At 38.9% G+C, this 24,042-nt stretch overlaps 2 protein-coding genes across 4 annotated transcripts; one reads left to right on the top strand and one right to left on the bottom strand.

The window, feature by feature from the left end:
- Window positions 1–996: 996 nt before the first annotated feature.
- Window positions 997–13,596, bottom strand: LOC145499900 (uncharacterized). The gene is made up of 13 exons (XM_081479417.1): window positions 13,058–13,596; window positions 10,555–12,432; window positions 10,101–10,246; window positions 9,223–9,490; window positions 8,349–8,738; window positions 7,638–7,860; window positions 6,634–6,941; window positions 5,769–6,281; window positions 4,929–5,033; window positions 4,056–4,211; window positions 3,350–3,904; window positions 2,615–2,986; window positions 997–1,990 (listed from the first exon to the last, which is right to left on the bottom strand). Exons 1-13 carry the CDS (start codon window positions 13,440–13,442, stop codon window positions 1,857–1,859), a joined length of 5,433 nt encoding a protein of 1,810 aa, XP_081335543.1. The 5' UTR covers window positions 13,443–13,596; the 3' UTR covers window positions 997–1,856.
- Window positions 13,597–15,660: 2,064 nt separating this feature from the next.
- Window positions 15,661–23,972, top strand: LOC145499835 (protein Hikeshi-like). Of its 3 annotated transcripts, XM_081479359.1 has the most exons (4): window positions 15,661–15,870; window positions 19,252–19,280; window positions 20,480–20,704; window positions 21,574–23,972. In XM_081479359.1, exons 1-4 carry the CDS (start codon window positions 15,849–15,851, stop codon window positions 21,910–21,912), a joined length of 615 nt encoding a protein of 204 aa, XP_081335485.1. In that variant the 5' UTR covers window positions 15,661–15,848; the 3' UTR covers window positions 21,913–23,972. The 3 variants fall into 3 exon arrangements, with proteins under 3 accessions (XP_081335485.1, XP_081335486.1, XP_081335484.1); XM_081479360.1 differs by lacking the exon at window positions 19,252–19,280 and having other exon boundaries at window positions 15,662–15,870; XM_081479358.1 differs by having other exon boundaries at window positions 15,662–20,704.
- The last annotated feature ends 70 nt before the right edge of the window (window positions 23,973–24,042 follow it).

Below are 24,042 nucleotides of genomic sequence, written 5' to 3'. Positions count from 1 at the left end.
CGGTTGTCACGTTACACAAAAGATTGTATTCAATTGAGTGAATGAGGTGAAACTGGTGAATTAAAATAAAAATAACGCAAGAAACGATAATACTATTAAAATGCCGTAAATGCCAGGAATAGAGATCTTTAGAACATAGCAAGTGTATCTGCACGGTTTAAATCAACAGCACGAGCGTGTATCATAGCTCAACAGACGCACACCCCCAGCGTGCACTAAAAAATGAATGCTGTAAATCACCACTCTAATCAGAGTTCGTTTCTCCAACTCGAGGCGGGGAAAAATACTTGTTTATTACAAAAGTGGTGACTGACGGTGAAGATCTTTCGTTGGAGATTTTCTAGCACCACTCTAAGTATTAACAAACACAAACAACGGGGCGGAGAGAGACGGTTTATCTGTACTGCCCATAAAAGTGAGTATAATTTCACCACCGTAAACAAAAGCTGTTTCTGGTTTGCGATCGCTCTCCCTTTGTTAAAACAGAACTGGTTCATGCTTTAAGTTGTGCGAGTCCAAATAGCGCAGAATAGCACGCGAAGAGCTAGAGTTGCTCTCTGCTACGCCTCTGACAACTCTTGCGCTTCTCGCGTGCACTTCATCGTAACTCCATAGACGCACGCCAAACATGCATATGCATGCGATTAAATCAAAGCCGCCATCATAAAATGAACTTTCCATCACAATTGCAAAGTAAAATTCAAGCGAGATTATTTCGTGAGTAACATGTTAAGTAGATTGTCGACATTTAATATTAGTTAACAAGCAATTTGAAGAAGTTGCGTAGGCCTCACTGACCCCAAGGCGTCATTTGCCAGTTTTGGAAAAATTGCGCAACCGTGGTTATACTCTATCTTAAGTGGTTATTATTTACATGTACGTCAACCAACGTATTTCTTTTGTTGACAATGCAGATGATTGGTTATGCGAGGTACGAACAAAGTATGATTGCAATTAACTTTTTTCATATTTTTATTATTCATATTTGCTGTACGTTTTGGATAATATTTCTTTTTTTCAAAGAGCCTTTCAACTAAACAACCTCTGTAGGGTTGTTGGTGCAAAACAATCTGAATATCCTTCAGCTCTTTTCTAAAAAGAACGTTTGTTTTCGGATACCGTCAGTGAGAATTAGATTTTTAAGTCGATTGAACTGCCTAATGAGTGGGATGTCAAATATACACGTTTATTGCAGAACTTTGTTTATGCGGCACGGAGATCTCTGGTAAACAATAAGTAACAACGTAACAACTAAGAATAGACCTGAAAACTAAAAGGTCCCTGGCTGCTGGATCGTAGAGCCCGAGCTGCTTAAAAAAGGTACTGCAATTTAAACACCATCTGGTAGATAACCTCCATTTATCTACACTTAGCAAAATTTCTTTTTAAATTTAATTACATTTCTTACGATACCAAAATTGCAATAAAATTTAATTGAACTGTATTCAAAGTTAAGCAAGTTATACACTTATACACTGCCTGCATACAAAACAGAAACAAAATTGACCTCAATCCTACTAAATGGCGGTATATGTTTGTTCGTGTTATGAATACTCTACTCGATAGACTAAATTATAAATACTCTACTCAAAAAAGCAAAGAGATTGGAAACAGCTCTTAGCGCGCTAAAATTATTTCAGCGGATAATTGAATGGCGTCAGTTAGTGAATTGGATTACTCTCTAAACAAAATGCCAAAACAAGTAAATTGCTCTGTTCACAGAACTAAGTAAAAGTGTTCGTCGTGAAAAGCATAATGGTAATTTCGTCTTTTTTCTGATTCTGTTTCGGCGTTTCTCAAATTGATCCCAGTAGGGCTTGCGTGATTAAGCTCCTGTTCTGAGGCGATGTCTCAGTTTACAGTTGTTGTAAAATGTTTTTCACGTCCTGTTTTGGGCGAGACCACGTGATGGCCTCTCCTTGCTTGATTGATATTTCACCTTCGCCATACCTGCTTCCTAGAATGGCTAACTCTTTGAGGCTAAGCGAACCTGAAAAAGTGACAACGTTAAAAGTATTCATTAGCTATTTATTTAGCAAATATGGAGTCAATATTTTACTTGGTCGTACACTTAGCTATGGTAAGGTGCGAGCCATAGACTTGATAAGCAGAGTCTACAGGACGCAGCGGTTAGTTTAAAACGAAATAACAAAGCAAAAATGTATATAAACTATGTTACGTTTATTCGAAATATGTTTCCTTTGTTGCAGTGGCATGCCTGTAAACTAGCTAAGCTTAGTGCTTGTATAGGTAAGTGCATAACCACTACAAATAAGATAAACATTTCTTTTCACATTTGGGAATAAATATTTAACTAAACTAACTAAGACTATATAACTGCTATGAAATATCTAAAAATGCATGAGAATTATCATATGGCTTGTGTTTGTAGTTGACATAACGCTCTGATGGACTAATTCTATAGCATTATTCTTCCGGGCCGGCAGAAACAAACCAAAAGGCCATATAGTAAACAACTTATTAACCTCGACTGTTCGGTTAATAAGTTGTTAATATGGACTTATCGACCGGGTCGTCGGGATAGTATTTGGCAGTGCGGTATTTTAAAACAATGTCGAAATGAACGCGCTAATTCAGTAAAACATTTTGTCACCTGATTTGACAGTGAATGTAAACATTTCTTCTTCTTCATTATCATCTTCTTCCCTGTCGTTTCCCTTCACGTATGCTCCCTCAATGGTCCCCAACGCTTTGGGCGTAAAAAATGGCAAATTAAATGGTATTGGGAACTTGGGCCAGAAAGTCAGAGTTGCATTGGGAGCGAAGTACTGTTGTCCTGACAGGGCGAGCGGGATGTGCCATAGTACCAGATGGAAGGAGTAATGAGAAGTGGCCCACGGGAGCCCGTCCAGTCCGTAACCATTACTGGAAATGAGCCCATGAACGTTCCATTGATCATTTAAAGTGGACCGCCAGTGATCGAGTGATTTCTTTGCTCGGTTCAAAGCAATTATGGGATCCGTGTCTGTAAGAACACAACAACAACAATTACAATTTAAGCAATTACACTTAAAAAGCTTTCTCTCTTTAATCCTTTAAGCGCTGATACCAACATTTAAATTTCCTCCACTGCTCTGCTTTCATTTCGTATAGCACTAGGTGACAAATCTTTACCTTTTAATCTTTGACGTTGACGTACAAATTCTCCTTACTGGTTCCCCTATATTTTTGTGTTGCTGGTTGAGACAAATATCGAGAAATCCTCCCTCAGTGATCAGTATGGCTACTCTTAAGACTCAGGACTTATGAATAATACGTAAAGATCAATAAGTCTATACTCGTATAAACAATACAGGAAAGGATTAACATCAAAAGGTTTCCTCCTCACCTAAATGCAGCATAAGAGAGGACCAGTCAGCATCTGCTCCCATCCAAACAGAATTATGCTTCGTTATGTTCTCCAACGACTTACATCCGGGAATGTGCCGACTTAAAATGATTGACGTATCCTCAGGAGTGATTTCTACCTCTCCCGTGTTCAAGACCTTGAGCCCAAAAGGAGAATCGTTCCTTTCAATCTCGCGCAACAAATGCTCTTTCAATTTACTGCGAGGGACTAAATCTCCCAGACCAAGACTATAAGCCCAAACTTGCCCATATAAGGAGTCAGACATGATCCACTCTGGTGAACCGTATTCCATGTCCCACCAGGCATGATAATACTGCTTTGCATTGTCCCACAGCTCGATATCGACTCGTTTCTGCGCGTGGTTAAATGATTGACGGACGGTCGATACAAACTTGGTATCATTGGTTATCGTCCCCAGCTCTTGCGCGGCACGAAGAGCCAAGAGGTAAACAAAGGAATTATAAGCATCGTGGTCAAATTTATCCAGCGCTACGATGTCGTATGTGCTAACTTTTCTAAAGGGAAGTCCAGTGCCTAAAAGTAAAGAGGATTATTGCCTTAGTAGAAACAGGCGGTAATGTTTCTCAGTCTTTCAGCCAAACATGATTGTGCAGAAGAAACAGCATAGAGTATTGTTCGCGATGCAATTTATAAATATTATAGCATATAAAAGAAGATGGCTAACCTTTCGTGGAATCTACCATGACCCACGCAACCGCTCGTTTTGCAGCCGGCCAAAGTCGATCGAGGGTAGCCTGGTCACCAGTCCACTGATAGTAGTGATAAAGTCCTACCACGAACATGGCTGTAGTGTCCGCCATAACTCGGCCACCTGCGTAATCTACCGGACAGAACACATTGAATCCAAAATCAACAAACTTATTATTAAGAATAAATTAAGGACCCTGGGCCAAGTTCCCGAGTTTTCCCGAGATCGGGATTGAGTTAATTCAAGATAAGCTGTAAGTTTAATTCAGCCCGTTCATAGACTTTTATTTTCTCTTTGCTCTGTTGAGGGCAAGTTCAAAATAAAAAGTGCACAGGATTGAAAGTGGTGAACACAACAAGGTGAAGTGAGTGACGCTCCTCGTACACATAAGAAAAAAAAAAAACAGTAACGGCTGTGAACAGACAAGATAGAATTCAATGTCATGATTATTTTCGCTGTTTTTGCTAATATCAAAACTTTCGGTTTGTGCTCATGTTAAGATTTGTTTCCATAACTTTCAGAATACCATGACTTTCAGAATACATGTGATCCCATGTACCTGTAAATACATAACATTAGCAATCAGCATTCGTCTCATTTTATCATTATACCACGGTAACCGGATCGTTCAATATCATCAAAGAATCTCTTTTAAAGATTAAACTAATTTATTTATTTATTTATTTACTAACGAATTGAATAGATCAGCGCGTGATGAATTCACCACGAAGAAGCAAAATCCTTAACAGGCTTCCAGTCCCCTGACTGGCATCTCTGTTGATTACTCCATACATAACCGCTATGTTAATTTTTTCACGTGACACATGAACACAAAAACAATATTCTTACCCAGCTTCCCTGTCGGTCCTAGACAACCAGATGTGAGTGCTTCCTGTAGCATACCGCTGGAATACTGATTGTCGGCCCAAGATATCAACAGATCTCTTACAAGTTCTAAGCAAATAATATAACAGCAAAATTATTACCACTGTGGTCAAGTATGTCGTTCTTGAAAATGAGGCTAACAACGCATAAGCGTTACCAATACGATAATATAAGAAAATAGGAGAAAAAAGTAGAATTCTCTCTCACTTCGATAAAACAATTCAGTGACCTTCCTAAGGGTTTAAGGGTACACGTTCTGGGGCGAATTCAAAATTGTTGTAGTTGTGCAAAATGTAAGCAAATTAAAAACAAAGCCTTGAGAATGAGAATGAATAGACCATATTCGTATACTCGGTATTGGACTGGAACTAGCTTGCAGTTGAGGCTAATGCGGGGAGTCTTTTCAAATGCAAATGAATGATATTCCTTTCCATGAGCCTCCAGTGCAAGCTAGTTCCAGTCCAATACCGAGAACACGAATATGGACTGCTGTCAATGAATATAGACAAAGTTAGTTAGTTATGCTGCGTTCGTAGGCGGGTAAAATACATGTACACGTAATGGATTATCGACTTACAAGTTTACAAGATTAGTTGAAGTCGATATAGAGACAACTTTTGAGAAGCTGAAGCTTTGAGCGCTAGCCCTAACGTAAAGTAATATAAAGACACCTTGACCCATCTACTCACATAACCAACATTGTGAACTTTGTAATTTGCAGTCGTTCTTTTGGAAAAGGAATAAAACAAAATTGTCTGCATTTCCAGGATAAAACAAATGATAGCTAAACATTACTTGACATACCAGGAAAGAAAAGCGTGGAAGGAATGATTCTCTGCATGTCATTTTGAATGGTGTCGATATCATTGCAGTCAAAGGCCTCCCACTGACGCCATCTTCCATCTTCTGCCCAGAACCCAGACCTCCAGAAACTCATACTGTTAACAAGCAAGTCCTTCAGCCAATCAGGAAGCTGGTTGACTTTGTTTTCTTCCGGGCTATTGGGTACATGCTTGACTTTGTCGTTGATCGGTGCCTTTTTCACTGGCTCAGACCCGACGATCGGTTCATGCCACGACTGAATATCGATTACCGATTGAACCAAATCATTGCGCATGTGCTTAGCGACATCCTGACTGGATTTGAACATGGTGGAGTACAGATTGCCAACATGGACTTTGGCCACATCACGGTGAGGATAATACCACGACATGATTAACGTCAGGGATTTTTTCTCGCCAGGTTGAAGTTGTGTCTTCACAGATGCGGCGCCATACAGGCCAGTTTTATTTAGTGACTTAGGAACTCCAATTTCTCCTAAGAATTAAAACGAAAATAATTCATGATAGCCTGGATGACAAAAGTAAGAAGCTTGAAAATGAAACTAAGAAACCGGTTAGAGACGACATTAATTCCCTCGTTTGAACTTGAGTTAGGAAGAATGGCTCAGTGCACTAGTCCAGTACTAAGATAGCGGCCCAATTTTTTAAAAGAAAAATATAAACCATTTAATTAGAGCTTGAAAGGTACGGTAAATAATTTTCTGTTCTGTCGAAAATACAAGATTGCTTAAAACAAAATGGGTGTTTCTGTTTTTATTTACAGTTCAAACTGAATTTACTTTCAGTTTCTTTTCCTTCCTGGAATAATCTGCATTACGTGTACTTGCCAGTGTTAGAGAAGTTCGCCCAGATTTCACGAAAGTCGTCCGCTACTGCAAAAGATCCCAAGCGGTCATCATTGTCTACTGCATACAATGTCGCGCTTCCACTCTGGGGAAAAAAGCCAGGCCTGTGACATGTCAACATGGAGTCTTGAACGTTCCATTCTCCCTTAAGGCCTGATACAATGCCGGTGGCCCAGGCGTGAAGTGGCATTTTGTCCTTCAACAGGCACGAGGTGGGCCCATTGGTTGTCCATGACATACATTTGGGCATCTTAGAACACGCATGCGCGCAATCTGAGGGTTTAATCATCCTGTCAAGAAAGTAATACATATTGAAAATAACTTTCAGGTATGTCAATGGATGAACTAAAAATAGCAGAATAGCAGAAAACGATTTTCCGAGGTAGCTCATTCATTTTTTTATGGTGTATAAGCTAGTCTGGAAAAGTTATCCATTCATTATAAAGGAGATGAACGAATTTCATAGTTTTTTTTTTTTTGTTGGAAATCTTAGTTTTAGTTTTATTGGCTAAGTTAGTTAGTTTATTTACAGTAATGATTGTAAGGTGCATTTGAATACTTATGTTTATTTATTTATTTATGTATTTATTTATTTATTGTATGACTTAAAAAATTACTTTATTGCGATTATCTGATAGTAGGCGATAACATAATAATTGAGTAATCGTATGAAAACTTGATTAATCAAGAATTTATACTCTCGTGATATGTGAAAGTTCCTGAGTTTCTCAAATATCTCTCTTAGTGTAAATCCTTAATTGGACTCGCATTCATACGATTATCTACACTAATATTAGCGCTATACAAATTAATCTTATTAATTCATTTTGCTTGCTGAATAATGAGATATGCTTTTATTGAAGTGTCCATAGGAGACATAGCTCAGGGTTTAAGATTTTACCAAACTCGACATTTTTTCAAGCTCTCTGAAGTTACGCTTATACTTGAGATGTCACGTTTACGCTAATAATCTAACAGTGACACACCTAGTGAATACAACTTCGCCGTAATTATCGCCCACTCTGATGGTGTCTTCTTGCTGCCCGAGAGGTAAGTTGAACATGAACGATACATCCAGAGGTTTATTAGCTTTATTGCGCATGCCCAAAGTAAAGGCAACTGCGGGGACCGCGGACTTAAAACGATCTCTTACGTGGAATGATGGGAAGGCATACAGACTCATGTCAATATTTTCTGTAATGGAACCACCTGTGGATTAACCAAATGAAAAGAAAAGATTTACAAGTAACATTAAAACTACGATTTTGAGTTGTCTTATGGTGTGTTCTAGCAGAAAGCATTTACCACCCACAGGGCCAATTGGAACATAACTGGCCATGGGCGTGGGGAAACATGGCCGAAGTAATGGATGTGGTCTGTATCCGGACAATTCCATCAAGGTCCTTCAGATAATTTATTTTAACCCACATTTATATCAGGCAAAACCAAATAAAAGTGTTCACATTCGGTCAGAGCAAACCTTTATGTTGCAGTGAGCCGACTGACACAAGAAGCAAAAACAACTTGTCGCGTTTTGTTCATGATTGCGCTTTTCAAAAAGGAGTTATAATTGTGATACATTCAGCACAGGTGGATAAAACATGAATAAGAAAAAAGCCCAGTTTATTATGTGCTTATAATAGACGCAAGTCAGATTAAAAGATTGTTTATGTAAATAAGGCAAACTATTTGCTTACCAGGAGTCAGTTTACTGACAGGGAATGACCCGGAATATGACAGACTCTCTACACCGGGGTACCCATGTGGGGCATGTATTCTCAATAGCGCTGCCTCGCTCTTATTTTTGTCTGGTTCTGCTACTCTTACACCAAAAACAGCAAGGTTCAGGGCTCCCTTGTTGAGTTTTGCCGAGCCCCCAGGGGACTGGTTTTCAATTGTCCATTCATGTATCGTCCCGTCCGCGCGTAGTTCAAATGAACCAGTGCCCAGTCCTCCGAGAGGCACAGCCGAACGCATGCCGGAGGGTGGATGTTTGGTACTCTCGCGGTGCACTATCCCGGATGTACAGTGTTCTGAATCTCGGATTGGTGTTGGTATGGCACTCTTAAGCCAGCAGCAGAAAGAACCTGTAACAGAGTGAAACCTTTTGATCAAATCAATGTCTTGCGAACTCTACGCACCAACACTTTTAATTATTCATGATTGAAAAACGTTACGCTGGTTGAAAAATGTAAAAATGTTAGTAAAATTCTTTTTGTAAAAGTCCCAACGTTTCGGCTAAAACTTCAGCCTTCATCAGGGGAAAGTGACAAGGAATTTGTTGAAAAGGCACGTTCTTATACTATGCAAATCGGTAAATCGGAGCTAATTATGTTCTGTCCCTTAGGGCTCAATTATCAAGATTTTATGAACGTTTTATGGAACCTAGCGTCAGCATTGTGGTTACTTGAAACCTGGAAGAAAACTACTCAAACTTAACGAAGAGTGTAGCATTTGACAACAATAATAACTTCTTACATTGTGCCCATGCTTGAAACTGCAAGCAAAGATTAAATTTCATTATTAAATTATTGGAATGAAACTAAGACTCAAATAAAGAGTACCGCTGACCTTTAGGACAGTTGGCAGTGTCTGCCTGCTGGAATCTTAGTGTCCAGGCCTGGCAGCGTGGCTCTTGGCAGCAATATTTCTCACAGATGTTAGCATTGTTTGTCATGGTACTTCCTTTTATGGACATGACTCGGAAGCTCAAGAACACGTCTCCTCGCAGATCTGTGCTGTTCATCCGCACAGAGGAGTTACACGTGTGATAGTTCTTCGGCATCTCGTACAAGTATGAATATGGAGAGAATAAGTCATTGTTCCAAGAGGCACGAGTCTAAGGAAAAGACAAAAATCGTACTTGGAATGGTGACCTGGGTAAAATTTAATAAATGAAGAGGAGTTTTCAAGTGCGTCAAGTTAAATACTCGGCAATTAAAATTTCTGAGTTCCCAGTGGTAGTAGAAACCATGACTTACCAGACCGGTTTGACTCTCCAAGCCCTGGACTGGTGATAAGTATGTTTCAATCAGATTACAAGTTAAAGGCAACAAAGAAACATGTCAGAGAGTCAGTGAGCATTACTGTTCTTTAAAGTAACTCCGCGAGGTCTTGGTGTAATATGTACAGGCAAATTAAAATCATAAGAAAGTTTGGAAGTTTCCTTCGACTTCTACATAAATTTGATTTAAGTTAGACGGTACCTTACCAAGTTCAACTTCCATTTTCCTAGAAACAAGAACATCTTTCACGTGCGAGTTCTATCTTTCATTGTTGTTTTGCGTCGAACAACTAGGAAATACACGAATATCGATAATCTCCCGGCAGATCCAGTAGCGAATGAACGCCGTTGATGAATAAGACTTCTTTGCTTTGCATTGTGGTTCGCGCTGAGTAAATGCAACCTGAAGGCAATGACTTTTACATTGGGGATCAGATTTTCTTACCTTAGACACATTATATTCCTCCACGTAGAGCCCACACTGTTTGAGATACACAAACCTACTCTCCTTATATACAGTTGAAGGCCCGTTCAAGAATTTCAGTTTCTCCAGTTCCGTTAACAATTTATCTTTCTTAGCTTGTTGGCCAGCTGAAACAGAAAAAAGGAATTAAAACAACTGTCAATTTCATGCTAGCGTACAAGGTTCTCAATTACTGGAACTTTGATTTGCTGTGGGAATAGCTTTCCTACTGACAGCGGGTAAAAAAAAATCAAAGTAACTCACTAATCTAACCGACAATGACACGCTTATGATTAGATGATTACGGGCACAGCAGTTCAACTATTCTTGAGAACTTTCTATGCGATAAGCCGCTAGTATGATTTCTGCTGTCTAGTCCAGTTATTGTGTTAAAAACGACACAACCTAGCTGATAAACTGAACACGTCTCACTTGCCTTTTCGAGATTCGTTTTCCGTTTCTGATTGGTCATCCTTCTCTTGGTCTTTCTCAAAATGTTCTTGTTTTCCTTTTTGTTTAGTTTGGATTCCCTGTCTTTCAAGTTGTGCCATTCTGTTCAAAATCAACTCCTCCAACTTCTTCCCTATTTCTAGCTGAGTCTTATCAAATGGCTCTTGATTGTCTAAGACGATCTTTTCACTTTGAGTTTTATCTGGCGTACTGATCGCCTCATGCTCTTGTTCAGTTTCTTTACTCGCGGTATCATTGACTGAGTTCTCCGCCGCAGTATCTTCCTTATCTGATTTCGACTCAAGGAGCTTTTCTACTTTAGAATTCTCGTTATTGGTCGTTTTATTAACCTTTTTTCCAGTCGGAGTTAACTCTTTCATCTCTTCTCCGAGAATAGCAAGTTTATCGCCGTTTCCCTTTCTATTCCCGTGGGTTTTTTTCACATACTTCCCGCTCGGTTTGCGGGGTGACTTTCCCATACCCATACCCCAAGGTTTTAGACTTTTCAAATCCTTGTTGTACTCGTATTTTCTTGCTTTCTGAAGTCTATACAATTTCTCTTCGGTGGCATTATACCCTGCCGTAGTTGATTTTACTCTGCTCTTACGACTTTTATTGCTGTGATGTTGCTTAGGAGTTTTCTCGCTATCACTTGACGATTTTTCCTTCTTTCGCAATTCAAAATCAATAAACGCCGATCCAGTTTCGTGCTTGCTGACAACATTGTAAATCGTTTTCACTTTTTGTTCTTCTTCCTTTCCTTTTGGCCCCCTAGCTACCATGTCTAAATCTTTTTTAGGCGCCGCATATCTCCATACTTTGTGCAAGTTATGTTCAACTTCTCTCAAAAGTTCGGTGTTCACTTCCCCAGAACCACTGGCGCTGGCACCAGGCATCTCTGACAAATCAGCAAATCCACTGCCTTCCCCAGAAATATCATCGTCACCTGATATCACATGTACCCTCTCTTCGTTTTCTCGAAAGAGAGCAGATCCCATTTGATGTACATCATCTTCACCGCTTGCGCTTTCATCTGAGAGATCATCCCCCATGTTTAACCCACTCGCAGTTTCACCAGGTACAGACTCCTTGGGTTCTATTCTGCCAGATTCGTGTTTTATCACCAAGTTATAAATCTCCTGTAATTTTTGTTCTTCTTCTTTACCTTTCGGTCCCTTGGAAATCATATCAAGGTTTTTACCGGAAGAGGCATAGCGCCACACTTTGTGTAGATTGCGCTGAACTTCGCGCATGATAGTCTTGTTTATCTTTCCAGACCCTTCTGAACGTTCATCTTGAATTTCGTCCGAGAATAAAACATTAGCATCACTAGCTCCTGAAGAACTAGAACCCGCAAACGTATCTTCGTCTTCCTGTAAATTTCCCGAACCCGAATCGTCTGAATCAGGTTCAAATTCCTCTATATCACTCGGGTTAACCACAGACGCCATCTTCGTTCGTTTCACTGCAGTTACGCTATGTGTTTGAGTCTGAATGATGTCATCAGTCACGTCATCATCCTGCTCGGCACTTGATTCAATTAGACCTCCTTCCCAGTCTCCCTCGCTCGGTGGCTCCTCCATTTTGAATTTCACACTTTCAGAGTTGCGTTCGTAATAATTGCCGCTAAGCAAAACGTTTTCCTTATCGTCATCAGCATTGTCGGTGTCGACTTTGCTTTTGATGGCATCCGAGCCGTCTTCATCTTCAATTTCCTCTAGAGAGCGTATTATTCTCTTGGATTTTAAGGTAGCGGGTTCGTGAGAAGCACTGTAGGAAGCTAACGACTTTGTAATATTGACAGAGCCAGGATCACTCGGCGATAAGTAAAGCATATCACTGACTTCTCTCCGGTTGGGTTCAACTGATGAGAAGAGTATAGGATTATATTAATGTCTCCTAATTGGATTTTCTCTCTTCTGCGTCTTCTTAAGCGTAAACAGTGTGACGTAAATAAATTAATACACTGGAACATGCCCCTGTAGCATAACGCCTGGTATATAGTTTATAACCGAGTGCATGAACCTCGAAATAATGATGTGAAACGCAGCAATCAATCATTTGAGGAACGACATCAACTGGCGCATGTCAAAACGGACGGCAAAGACGGTCGCCAAATGAGTAGGCGAGGTGAGCAGGCAAGGGAGGAACGACAGAGTGTTATTCCTCATTTACTTGATTGTCTGCCAGAAACACTATACTATTCCTTATGTTGCGGCGAGTTTGTGATGCTGACGTTTTGAGCGTTATTCCTTCGTCAGAGCAAAGTAGTTGTTCTTGTTTAGACCAAGGGCTAACGATCGAAAAGTCAGCTTCACAAACTTTCGCCACGACAGTTCGTTTCTTTTAGTTTGGTAGATAGTTTAGTGTTTCATTTGCCCGCCGACACAGGAGTCCAACAGGTTATTTACAGATAAATTGCTTTGGTAAGTCGTATGTTGCATAACTGTAGTAAAACTTCACGGTCTGTAGTTTAGTACTTTGCCCACCTTCATCTTCTGCGTTTTCTCTGGACGCGATGTATAGCAATCTCATGCCCTTGTGATAGCTTGGTAACCTCACAGGCTTGCACAATTCTCGGTTCACGCAAGTCACTGAGTAGCAGTGCTCACCAACCCAAGCAACCAGGTCACATGAACTCTGATCGCAACACCGCTGGACGCACAGCTCAGTGTCATCAGGCGGACCCAGTCTTCTAAACTGTCCAGCTTGAAGTCCTCCTTGGAGTCGTGCGTTTGTAAATGTGTAACTTTTCGGGCAGTTGAAACGTTGAAACGTGAACTGACCTAAGTCGCAGAAAATTACTGCAAGAAATGGAATGAGGATATTGTTTTGAAGCAAAGGCATCCTAGCTCTACTTAACAATTGGATCATGAGCTACAACAACAACAATAACAATAACAACAACAACCGCTTTATTTTGCTTAATACATAGAATATCAAATAGCAACAAAAAAATAAATTAAACTTGAATAAGCGCGAGATTTCTATCGCGTGATAGTTAAGAGCACAGCCTGAGTCAACTATCACGCATAGAAATCAAGGGCGAATAATCTAATTGTTTAGTATAAATCTACTAGTTTTTCAAAACGTTATGTAAATTCTCTTCACAGACACCTCGAAAACGCAAAGAAGCGACCGTCATTTTGTTGACAGCCGCACACCGTTAGGCTACTCACTATCTAGAACAAAATTACATAGATAGTGAGTAGCGTAGCCAATCAGAGAACGGCATAGAACGTTAGTAGATTTATATTAAAAGTAACTAGAAAGGACATGGTCTCTATTGCAAGTGCAGAAGAGGCTTCTAACCATGCACCCGCTTAGATTGATATACTTGAGTTAAACTGCGTATTTTTTATAGAGTTCAACTTTGGGATAAGGCATAAAAACTCCAAACGTGAAGTAATCATGTCACAGACATCTAGACAGGTGAATGGATGTATAGTCTTTGTTGATACTCACTAGAGTTTAACGACCTTTGACAATTGATTTGATCGGATGACTTGTTAGAAGTGTGGAATATTTTAGCGTTGTAAACTATCTTATTTTATTTCATTTTATTATCAAGGGTAAATTTAGCAGTGAAACTCTAATGCACTGTTTCTAGCATTCTGTAAGATGGCCGTGGCAAAATGAAGAATTTGTTGACCATAAGTTACCGCGATTGAAATTAAACTGCACTCGGGACTAAATAAAACAGACGATACAGGAATTATACTAGTAAAATTATATATCTTGTATCGAGTATAACCAAATCCCGGCACACAAAGCAGGTTCCCCAAAACAAAGGGACTTGTACTTCATGGCTTTAAAATAAACTGTGGCCCATGTTAACTTCTTGCAGGAGTTATTACATTTAATGTTGTTTAGCAGGAAATGGCCTAAAAGTATAAAACAATTTTACTCACCCGGCAAAAGTGATAACGTTAACATAACCAGCGAAATATTTCTTGGTGGGCTCCACATCTTAAATTGTTGATCTACGAAAACCACACCTTAAACTTACAAGTCTTTGTTTTTAAATAGATTCTTTTCTGCACTAAGCGCGGTTGAGGCTGCTCCCTCGTAGTAAGGCTGAAAGGAAGGCAAAGATACGTTCTCCTAAAGGTCAATAGGCCACGTGATTCCTTTGTTGCTTTGCAATCAGCGTTGTTTTAAGAACAAAGTGAAATCTGTGTTACGAAAACCTCATTATCAGCACTGATTCACCATACAATTTATCCCGTCGAGAAAATGTCAGTTATTTTTTCCCGAAGGAGTAAGTTATTGGCCGACATTTCATGGCGAGACAAAGTTCACGGCAACGAGAAATCAAAGATGCGAACAATAGTTCAAAAATTCATGTCTTTACTGAGGCAGGTGGCAACGGGTTTTGACTTCTGTTCGGGCAAAATGCCTTTTGTGGGGGAGTGGGGTGAGGAAAATAACATCCTGTGAGCGAAAAACTCCAGATTCTCTTGAAAATTAACATTCGGCAAAATATTGTTTTATCTTCGTTAACAAACTGCGTAATCCTGCCAAGTACACAATATAAAAGCACACGAAGCAGGACATCGTGAAAGTAATCGATATTTTTCTTTTCTTTTTTCCAATGCAATATAGTAGAACTAATGCTTTTAAGAACAGCTATTTTATACGTAATATCGTGAATGGAAAACTTTACCAGATCATGCTAAGGAGATTGGCAGTGTCTCTATTTTATGAGCAAGGTTGGATCATTTCTTAAAATGCCTTGGGTTTAAGTTTAGTACGACAAATTGTAGTATGCTTCCAATTTCATCTCGTCTTCGATATGTTTGGATGCATGCTTTTATTTATTATTATTATTATTATTATTATTATTATTATTATTATTATTATTATAATTATTATTATTATTACTATTCTGTATTGGATGTTGGGGCACATCCTTCATGGCGCTTCAAAGGCGTTTTTTAATTCTACCCTCTCCGCGCTTCGCTCCAATTTTTGCTCCTAGTTAGTTGTAATTCATACTGGGAAATTTCTGATGTAATTTGTATTTTTATTAATTTATGATTTTCTGTTATGCGGAGTCAACTTCAATCAATCATTCATTCAATCAATCAATCAATCAATCAATCAATCAATCAATCAAACATGACGTTAAATTTAGTGCCCAGATCTAACTCGACCATTCGCTGCTGGGTCCTGACACGTGATCGAACGTTTTTATAGTTGACCGCTGACGAAACGGTCGAACAAAAACAACAACAATCCTACTTCGAGTGGGGATTTGGTGTTCTTAGATATGTTTGGATGTATAGTGTCAGGACGCTTGGTAAGTATGTTCTTTACTGTCGGAGAATTTTAACTGTAATCGATAAACAAAAAGCTCAGCTCTAGATTTTGCCTGGAATAAAATTATAACATTAGAAGATGTTATTGGGAACTATACAGTGCATGAAAGCTTTCACGTCTACTTAAACCCTGTTAAACCGCTAAGCTTAAACTTATTTCAGATTTAGACTCTCCCCGATTTTATTTCAAAATCCATGATCTAGGTTTATTTGCACGGTGAGCAAGGGAATTATTCACCTGAAGAACATTGACACTGGAAACTTCTCAAAATTACTGGAATGCATAAGAATACAACAGTTTACATTGTGACATTTAGTATCACGATTACATTAGGGGGGGAGGGGGGCTGGGGCTTGGTAGATGTTAGAACTCCTATCGTATGGGTAGTGTTGCTGTTTATCTGTACTGCCTAAATCATCCTGATCATGTGTAAAATTATTTTACTGTTGAAGATTTTCTTGTCTGTTGTAAATCACATTATTTTTGGAAACTAGCTAGAGAGGGGCACTCATAAAGGTGGGGTGCTTATTTGGGACAATTTACTCATTTCATTTTCTACTCTGATATGTCTTAAGTGCCCTAATAACAATTTGACTATGTTCAAGGTTGGCGTTATTGACTCTTAGGTCTTAAAAATCACTCTTGATACAAAACCTTACCAGAAGAGCAATTACACTGTGTAAGTGTTATTATCTGTCAGTGTAAAGTACACACTACGGACTGCAGACTGTAGACCTGGGATAAAATGGAGACATAGGGTAAAATGCAGACTGCAGACCAGAGGTAAAATGCATACTACAGACCTTTTTAATGTATATCGTGTTATTTCCATTATATTTGAGTGCTAATCTTCAACAGGATTGTTCAGGCCAATCGGAGGGAAAGTCTGCACTACAGTTACATGTACCCTGCTGGTAGCCACCTCTGTTATGATGTTCAAAACTTTACATGGATTGATCCCTGAATATCTACAATCTTGATTCGTATCTCTAAATGATATTACTTCGTATCAATGCAACTGAGGAATTCTGAGAATAAATTGGCTCTAAATCCACAGCCCTGCACCAATTGTTTAAAGAGAAGTTTTTCCTAGAGGGGTGCTATGTTTTAGAACAGCCTTTCTCATGAACTCCAATCCTCAATTTCTTTAAACGAACTCAATGCAAACTGCATCATTACAGCTTTGAATGAGAATGGCGTCCTTGAAAAGCAGCTTTAGTGATATGATTGGGTTTTATTCTCATAAATAACACTATGTTAATTATTAGTTACTTTAGTTAGGTCGACTTAGATATTATACTTTCAAATTGTGCTGATTAGGAATTTTTACCATGTGTAAATAAAGTTATCAACTCACAACTAGCCTGAATAACACTCTGGTTAGCATGTTTACAGTTAGCTCTCATATCTTAATGATGGAAATTGTGACAAATTTCAGTTTAAAAGTCTGCAGTATGCATTTTACCCTTAGTTTGCATTATTATTAGCATTGGAAGATGGTAACATGTTTTAAAGTGCATGTGTTGGAAATTATTTTGAGGCATTTATTAGAAAAGGGATGAACTACAAAACAACACCTTTAAATGGGGAGGAAAATTATTGGTGCCAAATCAAATCAGTAGGGTAATTAAGTATTTATAAACAGTATTCTGTTTAAGTCACATGCAGTGCTCGAAAAAAAAAACCCCGTCCGCTCATCCGGGACAAGTACAATTTCCTCTTGGGCAAGTAACTTTTCCTCCTCACTTGCCCCACGGGCAAGAACCCAGGCAAGCTGTCCACCAACTACCGGTAAATGTTTGATAACGACTTTGTAACGACTAAATTTTTGGCACATGGAAAGTGTTTAGATGGGTCTTGACAAAAATTACAAGTCATAAGCATTGTTTTGGTTATTGCGTGGCACATGTTCACAGTTCAGAAGTGGTTACCTAGGATATGATAAAAATCTGCCCTGATGAAAGTTCTTTCCACAACTAAAAGTAACTGTGACCAGCACGAAAATGCTGTGTTTATTTCTTACAATTTCAGCAGTATTTTTCCGGGGTTTTTTTGTGAGCATTTACCAGTTTCACAGTAAAAGAACAAACTTGACATAGTTGTATCACTGACAGCTGTAGAAGCTGTACCTGGAAAGAAGTTGTATATTTCTACTGCAAAAACAAATCTCTCGCCAGCAACCAAAAATCTCCCTCACGATCTTCCACGAAAGTTTCCTAACAGAAATATAATCTTACTTAAGGCACTGCCATAGACTATTAAAACAAAATTGATTAGCATCATCACAAAATTTGACCAAAAATAGTTTTACATTCAAACGCAGACGTTTTCACTCAACTGAAACTATTTATCAACTACCTAAAAGAAAAAATATGAACTTGCCGGATTTACAAAATCAACACGGTGCCTGTTTCAGAACTGAAGAGGAGAAACAAAAATGTTCTTTCTTTTACTAATTGTTTTTAATTTTATGCGCTTCCGGCTTCAAAATGATTTTTTTGGAGTTACTTAGGCAAGGTGCCGTTTAATGTTCAAGGAGTTGCACACAACCCAGTTACACAGATTGAAAACATTGATTCAAGGATTTTTTAAGATACCCAGCCCATAATTCAGGAAACAGCAAATGAAACAGATCAAAACTAAGAAGATTGCAAGCAAGTCAGAGAAGTTATTACATTCGAACACCCCAGTGAATAACTTCCATCTCTGGTTTCATGAATTATTAATGAGTTTGAAAACTTGGGCAAGTGAGGAAATGCCCCAGGCAAGCAATATTTGAGAATTACTTGCCCATGGGGCAAGCTGGAATTCAAATATTTTTCGAGCCCTGACAAGGGGCCCTGAGTCCCACAACTACTCAGAAACAGACTACAAGGATTTGGTTAGAACCATATCTCTAGAAAATACAGGGAATAAAATACAACTACAGTGATAAGCAGCCACTTAAGTACATACCACATCAAATGCTGTCTGCATGTTGTTTATTGAATGTGCTGGAACCTTACAGAGTTTAGGGTTGCACTGGACTAAATAAATTTTGTACAAATGGTAGTCCTTGCAGAGGCCTGGTTCAATATGAAGGATTTATTCTGGAAGAAAAAGAGGGTCTTACATATTTACATTTTTAAAGTCAATAGCGTAAAATCCCATTAATAAGCCCAGGGCTTTGGGTAACTTTGTGTAAAGAGTGGAGGATTCAGATAGACTTAAACATGGATTATTTTCTTGTGGAATCATTATGGTGATTATGGTACTCTCTCATGTTCTCATTTAAGGTTATTATTTTTTACTTGTTTTCATGAAGTACCTGAAGTTAACCTACTCACACCTGAATAACATTCCTTTCCTTTTGTTTTGGCAGTGACAGGTTTATCACCTATCAGCAATCAGGTGACCAGTTGAATTTCACAAAAACTATAAATTAAATTGCTTTGCTAATGACCTATGTAGCCTTCAAATTAAATCTCAGTTTTATTTCATTTCTGGCATGTGTCATGTTCAAAGGCAAAATCCTCTTCCACAAACAGAAGCTTTATCTCTCAGAGATAATTCATCTTGTCTTATTTGAGTGGTTTTATGATGTACACGTATATTATAGATTCAAAGGGGGTGAGGGGTACTGATCACGCATAATGCTGATTCTCTCTTTTTAATTACGTATCACATGATTTTTTTTTTAACCAATCACACTTCACATAAAAAGAAGTAAGAATGCTGAGCTAATATTATAAGACTTCACCCTTTGTGGCCCTATATGTCTGTTATGAAAAATGGAAAGGAACCATACCAGTAACCTGCACAATCAACTCTGTATCAGGGCATTTGATTTTGAGATGTGGTTTTCAGAGTCATCGTGAAATTAGGGATCATGTCCTAACAGGTTTTCTCCCTTGCATTATACTGTTAGTCATTCATTATCTTTGCATTTGCTATAGCTCTAGCTTGATCACATAACTAACTCAATTAACTATATTTTGAGCAGTGTCAGGAAAGGTACAGCCTTTAAATCTGAATGGGGGGTGGTCACAATGAAAGTGTAAACCCTAGCCTGTAGTGCAGGGGTTATTTTTGAATGGGATGGTTGATAAAACCAGGTTTTCAATGCCACCATCTTGGATTGTAATTGGATGCCTCACCGGTAGAGGGTTTGGGTAGTGTGGGGTGGGGCACTTTATTTTTCCCCCTACTCTGTTCTCCTCGCTCCTACCCTAGGTGCCAGGGGATTTTCTTCTGCGGTTTCCAGTGTCGGTCATGTCTCTGAAGCGAAGCGAGGTATTTCCATCTGCTGCGCGCAAGAGAAAACCTCTGGTACCCAGGGTACCTCACTCTCACTCCCTTGACAAATCGTCCCAACCCCCCACAGTAACCAAATCCAATATGGCGACCTTATACGGAAATGTACACTTGCATGCTCAAAATACACCTGCACTGCAGGCTATATATGTAAACAAATACAGACTTCCATTTATTTTTTTAAAGTGTGGTTTAATGTTTCTTAAGTCATTTCTGATTATATCCACATTTAATGTATTATGAACATGTTTATGTTGATTGACATGTTTGTAAGGTGTCTTGCAATATTGTTACAGGTGCAAACTGATGCTCAACAGATTGGACCTACTCAGTTTGTTTTCAACTTAACTGATGTTGAAAGTATCCATCATGTGGTAGTGTTCTTGACTGGTGTGACCCCATTCCCAGATGGGATGGGTGGGGGAGTTTACTACTGTTATCCAACCCCCGACGGACCAAAGTCACAGCTACTAGGATTCATAGCAAACAGCAAACCAAGTGCTATATTTAAACTTGCAAAGGTATGTGATGGTGTACATGAAATGGGTCGCATAAAGTATAACCTTAGACAAAGGGGCTTCTTTAATTTTTGGGAGAAACATTCCTTGTTGTCATGGCAACATGACAGGCACATTTTTACAAAGCGCAGAGTTCTTTCCCCACGCCATTTACACTTTGACAAAGTAGCTCAAAACAAATATCTGTCCAACAGTGTACAGAGTATGTTGTCTTTTTCTGTTAGTGGCGAAACTGTAGGCCACAAGTCCAGTCTAACTCCTCTTTGACAAAACTTCAGCAAGACACTTAATTCCTCACAAATGAGGTAGGGTTCATTTCTGTCTCTGTCTCCTGCCTGGTGTATCTTTTTGTTTTCATCTGCCTGCAGGTGATCAACTATTAATTCCTTGTATACTGTATCTACATGTATCCCCCTCTATCAATTTGAATATTTTGAAGTTGATGTGGGCCTATCCGTTGGTAGTTGACTATCCATTTAATAAGATTGAACAGATACAAGGAGTTAATTTCAAACAGTCTGTACATAGTAAAGACATCATGGTCTGTCAGCTCAGACACCAAAACAGTTGCTTCTTGGTAAACTCAGGCGGTGACTTCGAACGAAAGTTCAGGAGCGAGTATTAAACGTAGAGTGAGACTGAGGAGAAAAAAAAATCGACTGTTTTGAAGTCTAGCGTCAACTGAGGAAATATAATGGTCTTGATAAACCACAAAATTTTCACAGCCGACCATTTAACAGAAATGTGTAGCAATTGGTAAGGAGAATCGAATGTGTATCAGGGAATCACTGATTCAGGGTTAATCATTTAGGCACATAGCTTCACTTCGTTCTGGAAGACTTGGTCATAACTAATTTATCACTTTATACCAGGTCAAGCCAGAGGAAAGAGTTCAGAACCCATTTTCAATGGATGCTAGTACAGCGATTGACCAGGCAGGCGCTCAAATTGGTATCTCAGTTGAACCCCTGGACCAGTTGGCCCAACAAACACCAGCAAGTCAATCAATACCATCCAGCTTGAACACTTTTGTGGAATACACGCAGAAAATGTTGGAGAATTTCTTCAATTTTGCATCTTCCTTTGCCATAACACAGACCCAAATGACACCAAATCCATCAGAGAGTTTTGTGCCACTGAGCGTGGTTCAACGGTGGTATGAGAACTATCAAAGAAAAATGGCAAACGATCCTAATTTCTGGAAAAATTGACGCAATGAAAATTGCTTCCGCTAACGTCAGCTGGGCAGTATTTCTACATTTTACGGCTCGTACAACGAGAGATATGCTAGAAAGGTACAAATAAACCTCAGCTTTTTTTTTGTTTGTTTTAGAAAAAACGAAAAACAGTGGCACTCCAGGAAAACAGCAAAAATCTTAGTGTGGAATTTATCTGCACTTGCTTCAGATTCTTGACAACTGTTGGATCATGTTCACTTTCGAGAGATGAATTGCTGCTCAGTTTATTCCAAAGACGCCAATGTTCATTTGTACTTTATGTACTGACTATTGAATAGACATAATTTACGTTATGTCTTTTTTTTTAACTCAGAAAGGATGAATTGTCTCACCGACATAAACTATATGTATCGATGAATAAGTAGTGAATTTTAGAATATCGATAATTGAATAAAGACATGGATGTGTATGACGGTATAACTACAATATGACGATTGCGTAGCCACCAGTATTTAGCAAGTGTCAAACAGTTTATTTTAGTCTTGTCTTGCAATGATAGTTTTCGAAGGGTTGCATGAAGTGTTAATAAAATAAACTAGACATTTGATGTGCTCTGTCACGCGGTACAAGATTAATTTCCGGGACCTCAGACGCCCTCGGAAAGAAAACGACTGATTTCACAGAGCTTTATCTTATTTTAGGGCAGTTGCAAGGAAATATGAAATGTATCCTCACGTTCAACAGAAGCAATTTGTCGAGTAGTAAAGTGTAACACTTTTAGTATAAATTAAAATAATTATATTCTGAATTTAATCGTTGGATTGTAATAAGGTATTGAGTTCCTCTCTCCGCTCACTTCAGCTTTTCGTTTTACCGCAAAACCCGCGTAAGATGAGGGATTGGTAACTGCTTGTTTTTATTTAAGAAATAGAAAACACATACGCGTTTCTATCGAGTTTTAGTATAAATCCATTAGCATTAGTATCACGAATGCCGTTCTCTGATTGGCTATGCTACTCACTGTCTATTCTGTGATAGATAATGAGTAGCCTAGCAGTGTGCGCTTGTTAACAAAATGACGTCCCCGTTTTCGAGGTGTCTGTGAAGAGGACAATATTCAAAAGGACAATATTCAAAAGTTTTGAACGAAGAGTAGATTTACACAAAAACAATCGAGTTATTCGCTCTCGATTTCTATGCTTGCGCCTTCGTCAACTATTACGCGAGAGAAATCGAGAGCGAATAATCTAATTGTTAAACAGAAACACGGTGCATGTTTTTTACTTCTCAAATAATTACGACTTGATGCGTACAAAATTTAAGTGTGTGGCCAACTGTTCCAGTAGTTCTAGACTTAAATTATTTGTTATAAAATAGGATGAACCACCCCCATGAGTAGCTAAAAGTTGACCGACCACTCCTTACCAATGGCTCAAAAATGAATGACCCACCCTCCCCCTCTCTCTGCTCTGGCCCACCCCCTCACCCCCAATACGTTTTGACCAGTCCCTTGTGCACCTGTTCTGTTGCCGGCCACTCAGGCTTTGGCATACTCACTAACACGGTCAAACTGTCAGTGAAACCGTGAACATCATAAGTTTGAAATCTTCATACAGGGAGACATTCGTAATGGCACTGGTTCTATTTTTATTTTCATAAACGTACATCTGTGCTGTGTTCAAAAGATATTCCACCAAAGGCGTAGTTATGCAATATGTAGTCTATTCAAAATGTCGAAATACAACTCTAGAAACGTCTTCAGTAAACTAAAAGCTCGGTCGAGCTGGGTCACATTGAAGGCTATGATACAGGCCATATCCAACGGAGAGCGTAGACGCAGGGTAACCAGGCCTTCATGTCACAATTAAGCAATCGATCATAATATTAATCACGTGACCAGATTAGACTGTTGGCATTTCATCAAGATTTTGATTTTGTCCCAAAGAAACAAATTTATATTGGTGAGCAGATAACAAATCTAGTTGGTATTGGGATTAGCTCTAACGAAAAGCTGGCGCTCAAAACGTCTGTTTCTGGAGTCTGGGTAATTAATCTCACAGTCAAAGAGTGATGTGGTTTAATACCTGGTTCACACTAGCTAAACATGCTTAGTATAAAATCATGTTAAAAAATCTAATCGCGACAGTGACCAAAAACTGATCC

The sequence above is a fragment of the Orbicella franksi genome, chromosome 10, assembly GCF_964199315.1.
Source record: "Orbicella franksi chromosome 10, jaOrbFran1.1, whole genome shotgun sequence".
NCBI classification, from domain to species: Eukaryota; Metazoa; Cnidaria; class Anthozoa; order Scleractinia; family Merulinidae; genus Orbicella; species Orbicella franksi.
The sequence above is the reverse complement of the archived record's forward strand: the minus strand, read 5'-3'. Positions and strand labels throughout refer to the sequence as shown.

Coding starts and splice junctions, on each gene's coding strand:
- LOC145499835 (XM_081479358.1), top strand. CDS start 20,423: ATGAACATGTTTATGTTGATTGACATGTTTGTAAGGTGTCTTGCAATA. Junction 20,705..21,573: donor CTATATTTAAACTTGCAAAG/GTATGTGATGGT, acceptor ACTTTATACCAG/GTCAAGCCAGAGGAAAGAGT.
- LOC145499900 (XM_081479417.1), bottom strand. CDS start 13,442: ATGATCCAATTGTTAAGTAGAGCTAGGATGCCTTTGCTTCAAAACAAT. Junction 12,433..13,057: donor AGAAAACGCAGAAGATGAAG/GTGGGCAAAGTA, acceptor TCTTCTCATCAG/TTGAACCCAACCGGAGAGAA. Junction 7,861..8,348: donor TGTCAGTAAACTGACTCCTG/GTAAGCAAATAG, acceptor GTTAATCCACAG/GTGGTTCCATTACAGAAAAT.